Genomic DNA, 20929 nt, shown 5'->3' with positions numbered 1-20929 from the left:
TATGACTTATGCCCACTTAAAGTTTTTCATCCCCATCATGCTCACAGCTCGTGACATGACAATGCTCAGCCATTTTCCAATCAGATTTTTATTGCTGTTGTGGCATCGTCATATATTTGCACTGAGAATTATAGCAGTATTAGCGAATCACAACTCAGTCTTGCGCAAATACATCATTAGTACTTAATGGGCCGTGACTTTTCTGGCATGACAAGTGCTGAAAACACAAGTGAAACAGCAACAAATCATAACAAATCCAAAGTTTGTGTGTGTTTTTGTGTGAATACGTGTATTTACTGTAAACGGCTCACTAACATCCTCTTCTTCTGAAATACCAGATTATTATAGAGAAGTGATGTTTCCCTGTTTTTTCTTATGGTTTTGGATACCAGAATAAGACACATATACTGAGACTACAGTATGGAGAAACATGGGCAGTGCATTTGACCATAATAACCGAACGTTAACATTCCCTCTCGACGGGTGTCACTTTCATTTCATCGTTACATTTCGCTGAAAGTGAAAGGTGTAATTCCAGGAGCAAGATGTTTTTAACACATGAGATCATGGAGGCCGCATCAGGGTTAAATGTCAAATAGGTGTAAACGTCTGGTCGCTTTATTAAAATAGATCTGTCCTATAGTTAGCCACGACGCTTGAAATCATCAGTGGAAAAAAGAGAAGTGGAATTTAAAAAAAGAAAAAAAAAACTCCCTCGATTCATGGTGCAGAGAGAGATGCTATCACTCATATATTATGTCATTGGCTTATGGGTTTCTGCGTTATTAGATGATTAATATCAGGTAAGAATTATTACCAAGCTAACAGTTGGGGGTAGGGGGTGGGGGGTTACACAGCTTTAACTGAGTCAGCGTGGAAGGGAGGGTGACCACAGATCTCTGCCAGACTAGGTGCATTTATCAAAGGTTAGCTTATGACTGTGAAGCGGAAAGATTAAAGTTTGCGATTAGGGCTGTGTTAAGCATGTAACTGTTTGTTCATCTGTGTAGGTGTGTGTGTGTGTGTGTGTGTGTGTGTGTGTGTGTGTGTGTGTGTGTGTGTGTGTGGAGGGGGTATTTATGGCCATATAGGTATTCTTGTAAGTATTTTGGTATTTTGTGTTCACAGTAATATATCCAGGAAAGGTTAAGATATTAAACCATGAGGTAAAGTATTCATGACGTAGCAGTTTCCAGGAAATATGCACTCAGCTTTTGACTCTGTCGCTGGTTTTGTTCGTATCAGACAACTACATATGTGGCTGTTCGCATTCCCGTTCACTCCATCAATGTCTAAAATTTAATATTAGACAAAGATAACAGACTAAAATGCAAAATGCAGTTTGTAAATGATGATTTCATTCATTAAGTAAGAAGAACCTATCCAAACCTACGTGGCCAAAGCATCTCAATTGGACTGAAGTCCATACTTTGACTGGGCCAGTCCAAAACCTTCATTTTTTTCTTCAGGAGTTTCTGGTAGAGAGCAGCATTAACGGTTCCCATCAACCCCATCAGGGTTCCTGGGTCGTTGACCCAGGGTTTTCAGTCTGTTCATGTGCTCTGTTTATTTCATGTTTCCTGTTTTACTGTGTTAGTCATCTGTTTCTGTGTAATATATGTGTAATGGGGCGATCGTGGCTCAAGAGTTGGGAGTTCACTTTGTAATCGGAAGGTTGCCGGTTCGAGCCCCGGCTTGGACAGTCTCGGTCGTTGTATCCTTGGGCAAGACACTTCACCCGTTGCCTACTGGTGGTGGTCAGAGAGCCTGGTGGCGCCAGTGTCCGGCAGCCTCGCCTCTGTCAGTGCGCCCCAGGGCAGCTGTGGCTACAATGTAGCTGCCATCACCAGTGTGTGAATGTGTGTGTGAATGGGTGGATGACTGGATATGTAAAGCGCTTTGGGGTCCTTAGGGACTAGTAAAGCGCTATATAAATACAGGCCATTTACCATTTAATATGTTTAATTCACTGTTGCCTCACAGCAGGAAGGTCCTGAGTTCAATTCCACCATCGGTCCGAGGTCTTTCTGTGTTGAGTTAGCATGTTCTCCCCGTGTTTGCGTGGGTTCTCTCCAGGTACTGTGGCTTCCTCCTACAGTCCAAAGACATGCAGTTTGAAACTCTAAATTGCCCATAGAGTCGTCTGTGTATATGTGATAGCCCTGCGACAGACTGGCGACCTGTCCGGGGTGTACCATTTTTCTCGCCCTAAGATAGCTGGCTCCTTTCTTCTGAAAAGAATAAGTGGAAGCGAATGGATGGATGTTTAATTCTTCTTCCTGTGTGCAGCTGTGTACTCATCTGTCTCTTGTCATCATCAGTAGCCTGTGTATTTAAGTCCTTCGTTTCCTCTCATTCATTGTCATTGTCCGACGTGGACGTTTTCAGTCCAGTTCAGTTCAGTCAGCCAGTCGGTCATCTCATATTCTGTTCATCCTGCCATCATAATAAACATCGTCCACATCCTCTGCCAGCCTGCGAGTCCTACATTTGGCTCCACTCTTCTCCACATCCACACAGCTACCTTGACACTCCTGAAGCAGCAAAGCAGTGCTGCCGCCATTTTTGACTGTTGCCATGATGTTCTTTTCACAAATTGCTGATGTAACAAAGTCCAACTTTTGTCTCATGAGTCCACAGAGTATTTTCCCAAAACTCATAGGGATCATCAAGATGTTTTTTGGGGGAAACATGAGATGACGCTTTGTGTTCTTTTTGATCAGGAGTGGTTTTCTCCTTGGAGCTCTAGTTTCCATTTACTCGGGTTATCCATTTCCTTTATTTGATGATCTGAAACAGTCAAGTCCAAAAACAAACAGACGAACAAAAGATAAGAAAGCACCAATGGAGACAGTACTTTTAAGCGCGACTGTAGCTGCTTCATTTTTCTATTTCTACAGTCCAGACAGGTCTTGATTTTTCCAAACCAGGATTGTGGCTTATCAACTTTTACACAATAGCTCGGTAATTTGATCCTGACGTGCCACAGTTGTTGCAGTTGTGACTAGTTTTAACTAGCTTTCACTTGTTTTATCAAGATGCACCCATACCTTCAAAATGAATGACTTTTGTAACACCCATATTTTTTTAGCAAGGAGCAGTCAGGCTTTAAAATTTTAGATCTCGAGCTGAACAGACTGTCATTGTTTCAGGGATTGTATACTTAACAACTTCACCCAGGAGTTGGCAGATATATTCTTTCATTTTCATTTTGTCACACTGACTCTACGCGGTTATTAGTCTATATACGCTTTCTGTAATCACACATGCCCTGAAAATAAGACTCCAAAGTCGCCTAATGATTGCACGAGCTTGAGTCGCTAGATGATTGATTTTATCATAGCCAAAAAAATGTGAGTAATTTTCAAGTTCACGACGTTTAAGTTGTCTGTCGGCCAATAAAGATACATTCTGAAAATATGCAGCAAAAAGTACCTTATTTTTCTTAAAACCAATCTAACAGGTTTTTGGTTTTTTTTGATATTTTGTTCTTTGTGGCCTTAATAAGACAGGACTTCCTATGAACTCTGTACTTGTGATAAAAAAGGTCATATATCAGAAAAAGCCTCTTCACAGTAAGTAAGATTAGTTATTGTTAAATTTATGAAGTCACAAGGCCAACCTGAACATGCTGCCCTGTCATCAACTTTCTGTACAACTGTAAGTTAGTAGCTGGTGGCAACAGTAATGTGTGCAGAAATGCAAGCATTAATAGCATGTCTGCAACTGAAGCCGTTGATATTTACAGCTGCACAGTTGTGAGATAAAACTGTTATCTCTGTATGTGTACACACACACACTATGAATTAAGTCGTAGGCGCAACGCAATCACCAATAAAACCATAAAATGTGTAGTGACAACACAGCAGCTCTGAATAAAAACCGAGAAGTAGCGCTGTCACGGCAGTCACCACAGAGTTCTTACAGTAACAGACGGACGAGTGTCAGTGAAATGATACTAAAATGTGAAAAATATAAAAAATTTGTTCTGTGATGATGTTCTAATTGGCGTGAATAAAACAAACATAACCCAAAAGTTTAAGTTAGTATTTGATCAGTGTACGCATCACGCATACAAACATGATGAATCATATGTTTTACAATGAAGCACACTTCAAAGAAAGCACTACAGGCAAAGGTTTAGAAGCATTACGGTAAAACCAATATAAATATGATCACTCTTTATCTTTTAAAATAGGAAACAGTTGAAGATAAATTAGACAAAGAATGACGGCACAGGAAGTGCTGCTTTGTTGACCCCCAAATGGCCAAACAGTGATAAGCTTCCTTTACCAGAAGGCAGATCTAATGATAAATACTGAAAGTGAATCATTTATTGCATAAAAGAACTTCGAGCAGGACTTATAAGGGCTGATAATGAGGCCATGACACCCCCACCCCCCATAAAACTCCCAGAAGAACAGGAATTAGTTCATATCAGTTCCATTTAATTTAATTTAGTTCATGTTTAAAGCACCAAGTCAAAACAAAAGCTGCCCCAATATGCTTTGTGCTATAAGGTAAAACACCAAATATTTAGGAGAAAACCCTAAAAGTCAAAAGCCCTGCTATGAGTTAATACTTTCAATAGTGGGAAGGAAAAACTCTCTTTTGACGAGAAGAAAGCAGTAGAACCAGAGTCAGAGAGAGGCGGTCAACTGCCACAACCTTTTGGGAGAGAGAGGAACGAGAAGAGAAGGACAAGAGGATACAGTACAAACCACAAACAATGGGAGACAGAAGACAAAACTATGAAATGATTAGCCACCGAACTGCCTTTGACTTGTTAATCAGATAGACAAACTTTCCCGGTTTAAAGAATTTTTGAGATAGCATCCTTTGTCCCACACGCCATCAGACTGTTTAACTCCTCTCTGGAGGGGAGAGGGAGGGGAAACAGGAGGACAAAGGAGGGGGGAACAACTAAGCTGTAGTGCCTCTTCACCTCACTGTACAATACCTTGTGCAATACTTTTTGTAAATAGTCAACAGTGCAATAGACTCAATACTTGAAATGTGCAATTCACTTGTATTTTTATTTTTTATTCCTATTTATTCTATTTATCCCCTTTGTATATTTTATTTATATTTGTCTCTGTATTTATATATGTGTGTGTGTGTGTGTGTGTGTGTGTGTGTGTGTGTGTGTGTGTGTGTGTGTGTGTGTGTGTGTGTGTATATAACAGTTCTGTAACTGTAACTTTGGTCGTTACTGTGCTTTTTTTGGAAGTCGAATTTCCCAGAGGAACCCACCCGAGGGATTAATAAAGTTCTATCTTATCTTATCTAAACTGAAAGCTTATCTTATCCTCTGCTTTGTTTAATCACTTTGTATTAACACAATAAATGCCTCTCATTGTCAACTGCCATTGCAAAATACTGACAGCGTATTTCTATTGAAACCTGCTCAACTGCATTACTTTTCAATGTCCATTCTTATCTTTTCACGTGAGAATCAACAGCTGCTAGAAGGGGACAGTGAGGAAATCAAGAAGAATCGACAAAGCTTCAGTCAAATGAGTCCCATCATTTGAATGTACTTTAACTATTTTAACTATGTTATTAGATGGTAGCCCTGTGCCCTTAGATTTTTGCATTCCAAACAACTGCTCAATTACAGCCCCCTTAACAAACAAACAACCAAACAACCGAACAACCAAACAACCAAACAGCCAACCAACCAAACAAACAAACAAACAAAAATCATGGGTTAATTTTCCACTTTTCCAGCGCCACCTAAAGCCAGAGTGGACAGAAGAGCCAATCATAAATCTGTTACTATGTGGAGAGGGCAGATCTGAGTGCTTACTTTCGCTTTCGTGTTCCTTGAAAAAGGCCATTTCTGCTGAGGGAAACCGCAATCTGACCACACACGCAAAGTGTTAGGCAAATAGTCCGTAATTGTTTCTGCGCGCACGCAAGCCCTGCACAGACAAGAGGCACGTGCAGTCGAATTCAAAAACCCAAACAAACGAACGTATGCGCGTGCTTGCAAATGTAAACAACGGTGAGTTCGCTGTTAGCAGTGATATTTATCCTATGCGTGCCTATGTGCCTGTGCTCGCAGCTAGGTGTGCCTCTGTCTAGCCTGTGAGTATATGCTCGCATGTTTGCACTGATTACAAATCTGTATGTGCAAAGATGCAATCCTCCATCCTCTTCCCCTAAACCCTGCACTCTTTGCAGCTTTGTGTCTTAAACCGCCTTGCCATTTCCCAGAACTTGGAGGTGAAACAGCAAAGTACAAATGAACAGGACTCCCTAACTTAACATAAAGAACAGGTTCAGGAATTGGTAGTGGTTCGATTTGACTCTCATTTTGAAACCTTACAGCTCTTTTTACACCCTCGCCATACATCAACTGCATTCAAATGCTCTAATTTTTCTTTTACTCTAAAAACGCTTGAATTCTCTAGTGACTATGCATTTATAGTTTGAGATTTCAATGGCTTTTGTTAACAAAGAGGGTTTGTGAAAAGGTCTCGGGCTGTAACCTCAGCTCTAACCTTTAACCTGTGTATCACAATATGCGATTTTTGGCTGCTCTCCTACAGTGTCTTGGCAATAACTTTAATATTTATTGATTATTTCCTGAAAAAACTCCCCTTAAAAAAAATAAATAATCCAAAACAGAGGGTTAAGGGTTGGTTTCATAATTATTCTCAGCAACGAACGGGGTCATCTCAGCCATTGTGTGTTTGAAAAAACAAACATAAGAGTGCATAAACATTACAACCCACAAGCAATAATTTTACAACCAAAGATTTATTTTTGGAAGGAACATTTTGGACTTCCATTGCACATGTGCCAGGATTGCTCTGCCATTTGTATCCACTTTATGCAGGAAGGGCAGAAGGCCAAAGTTTAAACACAGTTCCCAGCATGTCGAGCCTGCAGGAACTGAGAGCGAGTTGAAATCCCTGTTCACCAAATTTCCAGCGTGTTTTAAAAATTGTAGTGGGATGAGAAGTATGCAACGTGTCCATGATGTTACAGATTAATTAATTAGATTAGATGACTCACAAATGCACTGAAAGCCAACAACTGAGAGCGGACTGACTTGGTGACAGTAAACAGAGGTAAAATGTTTGCTTATCACACACACCAATGTAAAATAAGCAAATGCATCATTCACAGCAGTATAGCCAGAAAAATGGAGTGGTGTTTTTGGTGCAGATGTTCATAATGTTGCAGTAGCAGTATGTTACTTCAGCATCTGGCCGTTACAGCTGGCTAAAGTTACAGCTGATTCACTGGATTCCACCTTTTTACTGTAGCTGCGTGCTGGGTTTTAAATTCTTCTCCATTTTCTTTTTTTAGAAACAGGTGGGTGGCCGAGTGAGGCCTTGGCACACAGGGTTTCCATAGTAGGCACACCTGAGGACTGTTTGGCTCAATGAAGCTGGTGTATTTAAGGAGTGGCGTGGCAGTTATTCTTCGCCTTGTATTGTTGTATCTCCTTGAGTGGTAACCAAATGGCAAACTTACAGCAGCATAAAACTAACTGGCAACTTGCCAGACAGATGAAAGAACACACAACACGAGAGAGATTACAAGAAGGAACTGAAGCCAACTGAGTATGAGAATACCCACATGAGGTAATTTGGGAGATAGAACACACCAGGAAACACAGGTGAAGTAAAACTGACTAACAAGACAAAGTGCACAAGACAGGGGACTGACAAAATAAGACAGGAAGTAAACACACATTGAGACTCAGACTAAGATGCACAAACTTGACAGTGGGACTGGGAAAAACCAAACACGGAGACACGACAACTGGGGAGTGCAGGAAGAACATGGGAACAGGAAAGATAAAAAACACACAGACCAGGACGATGGACATATTAACTACACAAGACAGGGAACAGGGACAGCCACGGAGACATGACTGAGGAGACGGGGATCAGTTTTTTGTTAAAAAGTTCGTCAGACACTGCTGTTATTGCATGAGCGAATTCATTCCTCACTTCTAATCTAGTCATGCTTCTAGAATTCCCATAGCTAAAGTTTCACTTTTATTTCTTCTTAAGTGTTTTATTTGTGCCTCATAAAGTGTTGCAACGCCTTGTAATTGAGTGGCTATATAACGCATTCATCTGGACTGCGCTGTTTGTAAAAAAAAGAAATGAAGGACGAATATAAAAGAAAAAAATAAATAAAAAAGGACGAACGCTTGGGGAGGAAGCGTTCGTCCTTTTTTACAGAGCCTGTCAGCCGGGGTCAGTGTAGATATTTTATCTGTGACATGATCACAAACTGCACAAACTCTTTCCATAAACAGATGCTTGCATGAAAGCATGCAGTCATTGCATCCCTGAACCTTGTTAGGCGATGGGCTCGCCCTCGCAGACAGAAGCACTTCAGGTAAACATAAACACGCAAGGTTTATGAGAATAAATCACGTGCTAATCATGCGCACGCGCACACACTCATACCCACGTGGCGTATTCATCAAAACATGTTGTTGGACAGGGTCATCATTATATATAGAGTATCACTTCATGTTTCCCTGATGTTTCAGCATATTTTAGGAAGTGGCAGAAAGTACATTTACTGAGGTTTTGGATTATATGTGGTGCATTTTTGTTACATTTATTTCTCCTATACAGTGGGCATATATTACAGTATTTGCTTTAGCTATGCGACTGCTAAATTTTAAACTAAATAAACAAAGCAGGGGGAAATATAGCATCAGTGAATATTTGTAAGCAGTTCCACCACATTCCTACCCTCATAGTCATTTTGCAACTAATGCGTAGAATAATATTGCCATAAAACAAAACAAATATCTGCTGAGGATCATTATTTTATTTTTCTTGTCCTTGCTTCCATAAATCATCTCCCGGCCTTCCAAAATGCAACCGGTTTCACATGGCCCACCCCTGCAACTAGAAAACATTGTCTGTATATAGTGTGTTTGTCCGGATACCGGTTCTTTCCATTTAGTAAACAGAAGTGGTCCATTCAAGAACTCTGGGTGAATTTCAAGACATTGTAGCTCACGTGATTAACATATACCAACTATCAATCAGTTCAGTTTGGAATCTCCCCAAAAGGCCCACCAAAAGAAATCAAAATTTTCCACTGCATGATGTCTTTTGTAGTCCCGATGCCAGTGATACATCAGCAAACAAAGACAGTCACAGACTAGACACACAATGTCCACTTTAGCCCCTTTGTCAAGCACGTGACCGAGAGCCGACCCGTCGCTTTGTTTGACTCTCCACGTGTTAAAAAACTGTTTCATGCATGTCTGATTAGTAAACACCCCAATAAAAACACGGCTCAGATAATAGATCAGAAGTTAAAGTTGGCAGCAGACCAAAGCGGATTTCTGAGACAGTTTGTATGCCGCGTTAATAGGAAATGAAGATCTTCCTAGTAGGCTGTGCATTTCTCCGGAAAACATTTAATGTTAATATCACAATGGGGAAGCTCCTTTCATGTTTAGTCAGCCAGCTGTCTGACCGGTTCGTCGGAGTGTCCCTTCTTATGAAACTGCTGTTCTCCTGCTGTAGCTGTTTTACAGTAAACCTTTGCATCTTATAAGAGAGGATCCAAAGAGTAGGTTTAAGAGGAATTTCTGTACAGGGCCATTCTGCTGATGGCTCTTTGGAAACAGCAGTTTAAAAGCACATAGTTAAAAGCACAGAGAGCCTTTGTAGCAGGAAACAACAAGCAATTAGCAGGACTAATAAGTAAATCAAAGTCCACACTCTTGTCATGGAACAGGAGAAATATTTCCTTTAAAAAGCATCTGTTTGTGCAAGACCAAACCCTAGGAAGCCAAGAATAAGTCTGTGGAGCAGGAAAAGACACGTTAAGGCTCAGGAACGGATCTCAGAACAAGCAGATTGAAAATAAATCTTAAAGGAAAAATAACAATCTAATCTTTTTGTTTTTTTGCAACCTGATAGAACAAAAATGTTTAACATGAGGCAGGAAAAGAGATGACTGAAGGATGAGGGATTTTTATACGGCTTCCAGTAAGGTTCGAAATTCTGTAATTGCTTCCAAATGTTGCAGGAATTCGTGGAAAACGGCTTTACTGTGATCTCATGCACAGTTGCTTTTTTTTCGTGTGTCTTGTGTTTTCTGTCCCGGTGCCTCCTCAGAACCTCCTTCCTATAACTGCCGAAGATTAGCCGAAATGCAGCTTCTCATTTCACTCTAACTCCACTTCCACTTTCATTCCAGCTCAGTCATGTTTTAACAGAATGCAGGAAGGACTGGATCAAATTTACCCTGCTGGAACTTCAGACAGGCGTGACCAAGGCCTGCCCGTTCTTGTCCTGCCTGTATCCAACCCTTGCACACAATAACATTCAGAAAGATAAAAAAACCAAAACTAAAAAAGCAGACAACAACTACAAAAACAGTCGTGGGTGCTGCTTTCCTGAGAAGCTTTTTGCTCTGCTTGTTAAGCAAACAACAACCCAACAACCCCCAAATGATTAATTATTAACTCATCTTTGTTGGTTGCCAGCAAAAGAAAAAGCGGGTAACACTTCTGACTAACTAGAAAACCTGAATCCACACAATTCCTTGCAAGAGCATCAAAACACAACTCTTTCCCTGAATTTTAGAAAACTGCCCCGCTGACTACCCAAACTCCCACGGTCTTCAAAATCTTTAAAAGTATCCGTCAGTGGATTTCGCTCTCCTTTTTATTGTCTTGATTATTACTATTTAATCTTTCACCTCTTCAGTTATGGTCTTATGATTGGGATTTTACATCTTAAATGAAAATGATGAACATAAAGTAAAAGGCTATCATAAAGTTTATACACCACTAAAAGTGATTCGCTTTATGATTTACTGCACCACTGCGCACTGGCAATTACAGATGTAGCATAGCAGCTTTACAGCATCCAATGGAAGCGTTGCCTAAAAGATAACTGAGGTAGCTATTCATGTGTTATCACAGTCAAAATGCAAATAACATCATCCAGGGCAAGTGAAAGTAGAACAAACAGTGTTTTCCAGAAGATTATGAATTATTGTAAATGATTTCAGGTCCACTTTTGAATCTCCTTTAAAATGAAAGTACAGACACAAAAGGACATGAGTTGATACACAGGCTGTTTTGTGATAGGAGAACCGATTAAAACGCTGCTTGATCATTTGTTTCAGGACTACAGGACAAGTTGAAACATTGTAAATTACTGTTGCCAACATCTCTGCAGACCCAAAAAGAAAAAGTAAAGGTGATAAAGGACATTAAAACAACAGCTTGCTGTTGCAGAAATGTGTGGGGTGCTGGGACATGTTCGTGCTGTTTTTCATCTGCTGATTTTTGGCAACTAATGCTTGTTATTGTGCAGGACATGCCGTACTGTGCTAAAGTCTTTTGATAACCTTAATTTCTCTTTATTTTACTGAGGACATTGGGGAATAGATGGTGTGATTATTTGAGATATGCACAAGCATGAATAAAGAAGGCAAAAACAGAGTTTATACAATTCTAAAAAGCTTGAAATTCAATATTTGGTTTCATCACCTTTATTCTTTAACACAGTCTGAACTTGCTTAAAAAGCTTAGCAGTCTTCAGGAATAGTTCTCCAGGCTTCTTGAAAAACATTCAAAGCTCTTCTTTGGATATTGGCTCCCTTTTGTTTCGTTCTTTGTCCCATACTGCTTCAGTAATGTTGATCTACAGGTATTGGGGAGGCCAATCCATGGCCTGGTGTGTTTTGGGAATCACTGCATGCTGAAAAAGTGTTAAGTGGCTTAACAAAATAAAGAAAAGGAAAAGAAAAACATCCCTCTGGTAATGGTCTAGTATGCACAAATTAGTGAACCAGTAGAGTTCCAGTTTACATGAATGTTTTTCAGAAGGTATGAAATTCCAAAAAAAGCTAACTATTATTGGCACAACAACAGGCAGGGCTCACAATATGGGCGTGGCTGCAATGAATCTATAAACTTTGTATCTTCATACACCAATTCAATATCTGACCACAGGTGAAACATGATGAAACAGTGTGTTTCTGTCCCTGAGGTAAGGCCAGAAATAGTCTTTTGCACAAACGTCATAATGTCACAATAATGTTAACTTTTTATTTTTGGGATGCATCACCACGTCATTGTGTCCTGCTGTGCAGCGGCATGAAAACAACAAAACAAGCTGTAGTTACTAAATGTACATGCAAAAAACAAAACAAAAAAATCTCTGAGGAAACGAGGAACTCACATTATTTTTTCATAACACTGTGAATGGTTTTGGATTGCATGCAGGCTGTTTCAGTAGCTGTAATTTGTATTTTTCTGAGTCATACTGCAGTAATACAAACAAAATGTTACTTGTTGATGTCTTTGCTGAAATAAAAAAGGCCTTCCTCGAGAAAGCTGTCATCTGCATTTTGCTCTAAAACCCATATATCACCGCCAGGATTTCGAGAACCCTCACTGTTGTGCACGCCACCCATGCTATGTAGACCGTAACACCACTGATGGCTTTTAGATGATTAAAGGTGCTTGAAAAAATGCAGCTGTTATTGGATTTAATGGGTGCCCTGGTGATATCTTGTATGTATTCACTCCTCCATGGACGTTCTGTGCAGCATGCAGCGTGAAGGTGTGCATCTGTCTCTTGATTCTCTCCCTGTTTCACAGAAATGAAACTCATGGAGCATGTGCAAACATTGAAGTAAACACCAAGCGCATTATCATGTAAATGCAAGACACGTGTGCATACACTGTTGCAAAACTGCATTGCTCAATGTATCATTATACAAATTTAGAGTACATCTGCAATGCATGCAAGGAAATCCAACACTGACATGCAGCACAAGCAGAAGGAGCTGTGGCATGCATCCAGTGTAATAAAATGAATGTTTCTCCTCAGGGCTAGAGCCTTTAACTGGCCTAACAACACAGAGCAGAGACAAGTAGACCCAGAAGCATTACAACATGCAGATAAGCGTACGAAAAGTTTGATTAAGCTTGTGAGGTATTCTCTGAGCGCAACCAAGAAATGCACAATTTATGAGCCAAGCAGTTATTTATCAAATGCAGCAGTCAAACAAAGACTCAGTAGCCTGTTTGAAGGTCAGCTGTGCTGCTGCCTCAGAAGACAACAACCCTGATAGAAGACCGTGAAGTTTCACAATGAGCCGTGAGATCAGTTCTTAAAAATGTAAAGTGATGATTGGCCTTTCTCAAACATCCTCTTCAGTTCTGTGAATTGTTTAAATTTGTATGTGTTACTACAGCAACTTGCATATGGACACTAAAGTTTTCCACGGTAATGCTGTGTGAGGGGGTGTGCGCCAAATCCCAACAACAGTTGCTTAAATATCCTACACAGAGAAAACAGGGAAAACTCCAGCAATCAAACAACCAACGCCCCGTGAGCAAGAAATTGGCCACAGTGGAAAGGAAAAACTCCCCTTTAACTTGAAGAAACCCCCGGCACAAAGAGGTTGGAGTTGAGGGGACAGAGACGAGACAAAAGATGCAAAGCTTATCATGGATGTGAAGCTCAAGAGCTCACAGACAGAGTTGGGACATATTTAGAACTATTACTTCTGCTCGTGCAAGCACCAGGCTGATCAGACTTGTCCTGTTATAAAAAGAAACACGCTCACACTCCTCACACAGTCTGCCTCTGCTATCATATGCCTAACCGTGTGCATGTTCCTGCCCCTTTAAGTAATTCACATCAGCTGATCTCCAGCCTTTTCCTTAACTTTCAGTTTACTCGTTTTCAGCCTGACAAAAATGACCTGCTGAGGACCAGTTCCTCTCTCTGTAATGTGATACTGAGTATCAACAGCTGCCACCAATAGTTTCATTTCTCTATGTCTGGCAAAACTGTACTGAGAGACTTGAATGCTCGCAGCTGTACGAGCAGAAAAGTAAATTTGCCCTCTTTGTTGTTCTTCACGCTGCAACGCTACTTCTTTAGAAACTAAGCAGAAGTGACCTCACTGACCACTTTGTCATTTGTGATACAAGCCAAGCCGAGAAGTCCTCATTCCAGATAAAGCATCGATGAAGTACTTTATCCGCGGTAACAAGAAATCTGGGAATTCTTGAGTTCAATCGGGCATCAAATGAAATTCAAATTTATTGCCAGATTTCTCTGAAAACATGCTCCACGTTACAGGAAACGCAGGAAGAAATGCACCTCGAGAAAAACACTAAAGCAAGGTTTTCTTTAGGATTCAAACACGAATGAAGCGCCACAGCTGGCTGCTGCTGCCTCCACGCCATGTTACACTTGAAGACTCACACACAGACACGGGCACACACTCGATTGCTGTTTCACACACTTATTGTGAAACAAATGGCAGGCATAGTACCCTTTTCTGAGAAGTACTACACCTCACATAATCTCATTGGACAATCAGATTTGAATATTCAAGATAAGACATAAAAAAGCCACCACGAGACTCCAGTTAAAGATAATTATTAACTTTAATACAACCACTAGCTATCTGAAGATCTGATGACTACATATAACTACTCACCTTAGCTGCAAGGAAGTGAAGTTCTGCAAGAAAAACAGTGAAATTACTGGAAGGATGTCATGCTGTGCACATTTCTGCAATGAATTACCCCCAAATGTAAAGACCCTGCAGAAAAGAGCCAAATACAAACAACAGAGAGTTACATCTGCAGCATAAGCATGACTAATTTACAAGCCCAGACCTGTTTTGCTAAATGTGCATGTATGTTTTCTTTTTAACATTATTTCTGCAAAAAGATGTGCAAATTTGCACTTCTTCGACATGTTAGGACACAGGAATGCTACATGTCATCTTTCGCCATTAGTATTTGATGGAAAGGGAGATGCTTATCAACCTGCAGGGGCAAAGTTACAAAGAAAAACAAAACAAAAGGACTGATCCTGATTGTTGATGCCATCTCTGAACATGAACCGGCATGCATGTTTAGGCAAACAAATCTGAATTTACACCATTTGAATTTTTTTTTTTTCAAAAAAAATATATAATTAAGAAAAACTACAAAAACTACAACCCCTAATGACGAAGTCAATCTAAACACCAACAAAAACTGCTCCCATTACTCGAATATACCACCTCTTTCTGTAAACGTCCTGCTGTCATGTGGCTTTGCGGTTTTGTTTTTTTTTTAATTCTTGAAATTTCAGTTCAAAGAAGTGAAAGAGTAAGCTAGCGATCGTCCTCTCTTAGTTTCACTTTCGTTTCTAGGAAAGGAGGAGGAGGAGGCGGAGCAAAGCCTGTTAAAAAGCCTGTGAACTGTTTACCAGGCTTCACACACACAATCTAACGGCTGGAGCTCAAAGCCCAGAAGGTGTAAAGGTTAACCCCAAATGCAACTGTGCACCCTGCATCCTGACAACCGAGGGATTATTTGCAAGGAATTCTGCTCTTTGCCATCACAGCTTTCGCACTTTGGGATTACAGACCATACGGATCCTTAAACCGCTACATCAGTCAGAACAAAACGGTGAGCCTTTATTTCTCTCCATATATATATTAAGAAAAGAAAAAAGAAAAAAATGATATATTTGGTTGGGATGCTTTTGGGGGGTGGAAAATGGCGATGGAGAATCGTAGCTGCTTTTGTTTTATGGGAAAACAGCGTTCAGAAAAATGTTAAACCATGGATCAGGCTCAGGTTTCTCTGAGCGCAGTCTGGCTGAAGTGAACGGTCAAGTATTCGTCTGAACGGCTTCAACATGCGATCGTTAAGAGTAAACGGCCGGATATCAGCACAGGTCGTCACCAGTGTTAATCATTACTCTTTCCTTGAATTTAGCTCAACTTCCATCCACTGGTGGCGCAAGTTTTTTTTTCTTTTCCTTTTAGATCATTCGCGTTAAAGAAGGAAGGAAAATACCATTAATCACACACAGGATACTGTTGATTTTTTATGTATAGCTTATAAGAACAGGATGCTTTAAAGAAATCAAGTCAATGCATTTTAGTGTAAATATTTTATCTGAATTCTTAGTTATATGATGCTTAAGTCATTACAGAAGAAGCAGTAAAATACTTTTGTGTGTGTGTGTGTGTGTGTGTGTGTGTGTGTGTGTGTGGAGGGGGGGGGGGGGGCATACGGATTGTACAGTAGTCTGGCTGTGGCAACCATCACTGTCGATTTTATGCCGGCTTAACCGCAGATCCAAGTCATAACAAAGCTGAACTGCTCAGTGGAAACTACAAGGCGTTTCTCGTCTATCTGCGCACACCAGCGCTCTTTGTGCTTTGAGAAGTCTGGGTTTTTTTCAAAGCTGCTGTGAAAGTGATGCTAGCCTCAGTTGTGAGTGAAAAAGTCAATGACCTTTCTGTCTGTTTGTCTCTCAGGATGTCAGTGTGGTGGTTAGAGATGGGAGAGGGTCTGGGGCCTCTCTCCCCTGTAGGATGGTAGCCGACGGCACGGTCGAAGGCCATGACAAGACCCGCTTGTCAAGCTTGTCGTCATCATCATCATCCTCATCCTTGTCTTCCTCCTCCTCCTCAACACTTCGCACCGAAGTGGAGCAGCTTCAGCGTCAAGCCAATCAACACCGTAGAACGCCCTCCGTCTATCTGACTCACTTTCCGACGTTCACCTGCAAGGAGGACTGCAGAATCATCACAGACACAGCATCCAAGCTCGAGCGCTGCGGCTTCTACTGGGGTCCCCTGGGAGTGGAGGACGCTCACCGCATGCTTCGGGACGCCCCGCTGGGCAGCTTCCTCATCCGTGATAGCCGTCAGAAAGACGTCTTCTTCACGCTGTCCTACCACGCCAAGACGGGACCGGTCAGCGTGCGCATTGACTACAAGCGCCAGAAGTTCTCACTAGCGGGCAACCTGCGGTCTTTCCAAACACTCTTTGCCCTCTTGGAGCATTACATCAATTCTCCTAAGAAGAGCTTGAGCGTCCCTTACAGGAAATGGGAACCGACGCTGCAGGAGCTGTGCAGGAAGCGCATCTTGGAGCTGTGTGGAGGGGCAAGCCAGGTTCCAGAGCTGCCGCTCACACATGTCGCCCAAGACTTTCTGTTGGAATTCCCTTACAAACTGTAACCAGCTTACCATACAAACTGTTGACAGTATTATTTATAATTTCAAGAAGGCCGCCCTTACCAAGTAACAGCAAGGGATTGGTAAAGCCTGTCTGCGACTCAGTGGAGATTGAGACTGCTGTGATATGGTTACAGGGAAAACCCTTTGAGCTGAAAAGCTCCCAAATGCTCGAAAAGGGAGAACACGTTAGCAGTCGAGTGCAGACAGCCTCCAGCTGGAGTGGGTTTGTGGCTGACATTTCAACATATATTACCTCTAGAGACTCAACTCCCAGTTTCACATGGACAGAGCACCTGTTGCTCTTGAGGAAGTATGAAAAGTTGGGATGTGCTGCATTAAAAGAAAACTACAGACACAACAGAGCTATTTTAGAGATGAAAGAACCGGCGGGCTCGCCTGTGAATGCCGCCGTTCCACTGGAAACTGTAGTCCAACATAAATATTATCCAAGGACGTTAAGAGAGCGGACATTTAGACGCATGGAGGGATGGCGGAGGGTACTGTTGCCATGCCACAAGGGAGATATATTTTTGTAGCAGGTTTAAATACTCTAATAATGTGGAATGTTTACATCACACATGAATGTCAATCAGCACTGACTCTCGAACTGTCATCTGTCTCATTCTTGAAAACCCAACGGAGGATGTCAGTGTCGAAGACAGGCCTCAAACACATGTACTGTAACTCTTAGCTCTCCTGTCTCCCTCACAAAGCTCACATGTGAGAGTTTCGTGACTGAATTGAACATATTTTTTTAACATGTCTTATTATTCTATTTTAAATAAAGTATTTAAACTCACTGCGATAGTTATGTTTTACTTTTTAACTTTTCCTGTCATTCCGCACTGACTTGTGGGAGTTTTGTGGGAGTTAAGTGAGAGAAGGAGGGACACACACACACACACACACACACACACACCCTCACATTACAGACAGACAGACAGACACGAGGAAATGGGGAAGGTTATTGTACAGTATACCGTCACTTGGTGATTCATCTCGGTAGGGCAAAGTGACAGGTGGGTGGGGTTACTTTGGTAGTAAATGGACTGTTACGCTTAGATACAGACACACTTACCAGAATCAGGGGGAGAGGTGACACGTAATGAATTGTGTGTGTGTGTGTGTTGCTTTTTCAATCTAATTTGGACCCAGTACAGATTAAAATGCTCTCAAGAGGAAGTGGGAAATTTTTGGGGTTAGTGGTTAGACAGATACATGATAGATCAAGGTCAGGCTTCGAGTTATGAGAAATAAACTTTGAGTAGGGTAGGAAATGCATTAATCGTATGTTAATGAACACAGTGAGTTGAAGTAATAAAAGAAATCAGGTGATAACAGTGAAGACAAACTAAACAACAGAAGCACTAACTTAGAGACTTGCTTTCCAGTCAAAGCTGGGTTTGTCTTTTCTTTTGATATAATCAGTGCAGCAACAGCAGGTGGCACACCTGGCTGAGTGCGACTCACATGACTGGAATGTGTGCGTATTTTTTTAAAGGAAGTTAGCATTCACACTTCATTGTTACTACCACGCTGCCCTAAAATGAACTAAGGGGTGTGACTAATACCTGATGATAGTAATGCAACTGTGACTTTACACATACTTAAATAAAGCTGTAGAAGTAGCAGTAGGAGCAGCTCTAACTGAGCGGCCTCAGCCAATAGTTAAGGGACTTCCGTCTGAACCCACAACCAGACTTTTTAGACCTCAGTATGAATGGATTTAAAAGTCCTTGTTTTCCTGTTTACATGTTGAGTATCCGGCTTGTGAAGACATTCACAGACTGCCAAACACCAATGAATCTTTACAAGTGTGAGTGTACGCAGTGTGAACAGTTCACAGCTACCTGGCAATGGACTAAAGTATTGGGCCGTGCCACTTAATCTTTGGAGTCACATGTTTTCTGTCCCTTTGCTACAAGTGAATAAAGTCAGTCACCTAGAAATGTGGTTTGCCTTTACAAAGATTTGTGAAAGCCCCAAAGCTCACTAAAATAGAGTGTGGTGTTGTAATAGTAAGCCATTGCTGCGGCAACCTTTGGGGCATGGATTCCTATGGCTCAGCAGCTCTCGTGGACACAATGGCTCAGTACTTTTGGCCTACCTTCTTTTGTCCTACCTTCCAGCCTTCCAAGGCTTTTTCCTGTTGGCATGTGTACTGCTTAAAGGAAATCTGATGTAGTAGTAGAGAATGCTATGATGGTATCCGCTGGTTTACTCTTTGGTTTTTACAGAAATCAAAGTGAGGTGGAAGTAGAGCAGGTGATCTACTAACTGGAAGGTTGGTGGTTTGGCCTGGTTGGCTACTGGCGGCTCCAGTCTGCACGCCAAAGTATCGTTGGTGAAGAAACTGAAGCCCAGGTTGGTCTCTGATGTGTTCATCGAAGTGTGAATGTGTGTGACTCTCAGATAGAAAGCACTTAGGTGTGGAAAAAGTGCGTGTATTAATGGGTGAATGAGGTATGTTGTATAAAGTGCTTTGACTGCTGAAGCAGAGTAGAAAAGCAGTATATAAGAATCAGTCCATTTCCATTTACAGATATAAAATAGAGGACGTTCACAAGTGACCGTATTAGTTGGTGTCAATTGTATACTGTCATATTGCTAATTACTGAAAGAACCAGGCTAGGTGTTAGCCCCCCAGGTGCCAGTTTCCCAGCTGATTAAGCCTTTCCTTTTCCTTCCTAAAGTCTGATTTCATGTAAACTGATGTTGCTTTTGTACATGTAAAACTGCAAATGCAGACTGTGTGGGAACTGTGATCTACATGTGACTCCAAAAAAGGTTTATCGCCTAAGAGCATCACAATTTGGCTGAATTTAGCAGTTTCATGACATTTGTGAGAGCAGTGTGTCACTGTTTCACACTGTGTGGAGCACATTTCATTTCTGCGCTGACGTTGTCAGCTTACCTAAACTCCTATCCTTTCCTCACAGCTAACCAAAACTCCAACGCTGAAAACCAAACCTTACCAATAAAGCTCTGTGTTCTTTAGGGGAATTTTTTTTGAGTCTAGACAATTGAAGCCACACACACACACACAAACAAACATAAAACAATGAGTCATACTGAATATAATACTCACAGTTGATTCAAGTAAACTTGACTAGTTTGAGGATATAATTACCTCAGCTTGAGGAAGAGGAACACACACCAAGTCATAGAGTGGATTATGAGTAACGATAATGATTGTAATGCCTTTGCTTATATAGGCGCTATCAGTCATCCATTCTTATAAAGACTTATCTTAAAATTATATTTGATATTGACATTTGAGCGCAGGCTGTATCTCGTGGAGTGGGGAGGGAGTTGAAGGCTGGTGACGAGTGAGTCACACAGTAGCGCAGTTTCACTCTGAAGCGTCTTGGTTTTAAGGACATTCCTGACTATTTTGAGAAGTGAAAGGTGAAGTGAGGTGTTCTGCAACTATGTGCTTATCAGCTGATTTCTGTGGAATCCTCCGCGTGGAGTTTTCTGTCCTTTACTTGCACGCGCTTCTACAGAAATCAATTGACAATCAATGCCCAAGGGGAGAGAGAGAGAGAAAGGGACGCTCAGAATGAGGCTGGCGGAGAAGCGTAAAAAGAGGAGGTGTTGCATGACGTTCAGTATGAATGCGATGCTCCATTTTCAGAACTGTGATTCTGCTGTACTTTTAATCGGAGGGTTCTGATGAAAGAGATCCTCCCATCATCGCAGGACATGACTGCTTCTGCGGTGGAGGCTATTAGCCCCCTTTTAGCTTCCAGGCAGGCTGCTGGAGAGCCTCGCTGCTTGCTTGAGTTTTCTTGGACGAGTCTTTCCTGTTACTTCTTGTTGAGAAGTGATGAAAAAACAGATTTCCCTGAAAAATCATTAGTCATCCATTTCCTGTTTTCCATTTCCTTCTTCCAGTTCTTGTTAGTGGGGATATTTC

General features: G+C 41.3%; 1 protein-coding gene and 1 long non-coding RNA gene across 2 annotated transcripts; one reads left to right on the top strand and one right to left on the bottom strand.

Moving 5' to 3' along the window:
• Positions 1-11297: 11297 nt before the first annotated feature.
• Positions 11298-15154, bottom strand: LOC145428579 (uncharacterized). The gene is made up of 3 exons (XR_013908873.1): positions 15052-15154; positions 14479-14583; positions 11298-12608 (listed from the first exon to the last, which is right to left on the bottom strand). It is a non-coding gene; the product is annotated as an uncharacterized LOC145428579 (long non-coding RNA).
• A 90-nt stretch (positions 15155-15244) lies between these two features.
• Positions 15245-17809, top strand: socs1a (suppressor of cytokine signaling 1a). The gene is made up of 2 exons (XM_026163714.2): positions 15245-15442; positions 16303-17809. Exon 2 carries the CDS (start codon positions 16360-16362, stop codon positions 17008-17010), a length of 651 nt encoding a protein of 216 aa, XP_026019499.1. The 5' UTR covers positions 15245-15442; positions 16303-16359; the 3' UTR covers positions 17011-17809.
• The last annotated feature ends 3120 nt before the right edge of the window (positions 17810-20929 follow it).

Source organism: Astatotilapia calliptera, chromosome 4 (genome assembly GCF_964374335.1).
Source record: "Astatotilapia calliptera chromosome 4, fAstCal68.1, whole genome shotgun sequence".
Classification (NCBI taxonomy): domain Eukaryota; kingdom Metazoa; phylum Chordata; class Actinopteri; order Cichliformes; family Cichlidae; genus Astatotilapia; species Astatotilapia calliptera.
Note: the sequence above shows the minus strand (reverse complement) of the source record. Positions and strands in the feature narration are given on the sequence as shown.

Bases quoted from the DNA above. Each gene is read 5' to 3' on its own strand.
- socs1a (XM_026163714.2), top strand. From the start codon at position 16,360: ATGGTAGCCGACGGCACGGTCGAAGGCCATGACAAGACCCGCTTGTCA.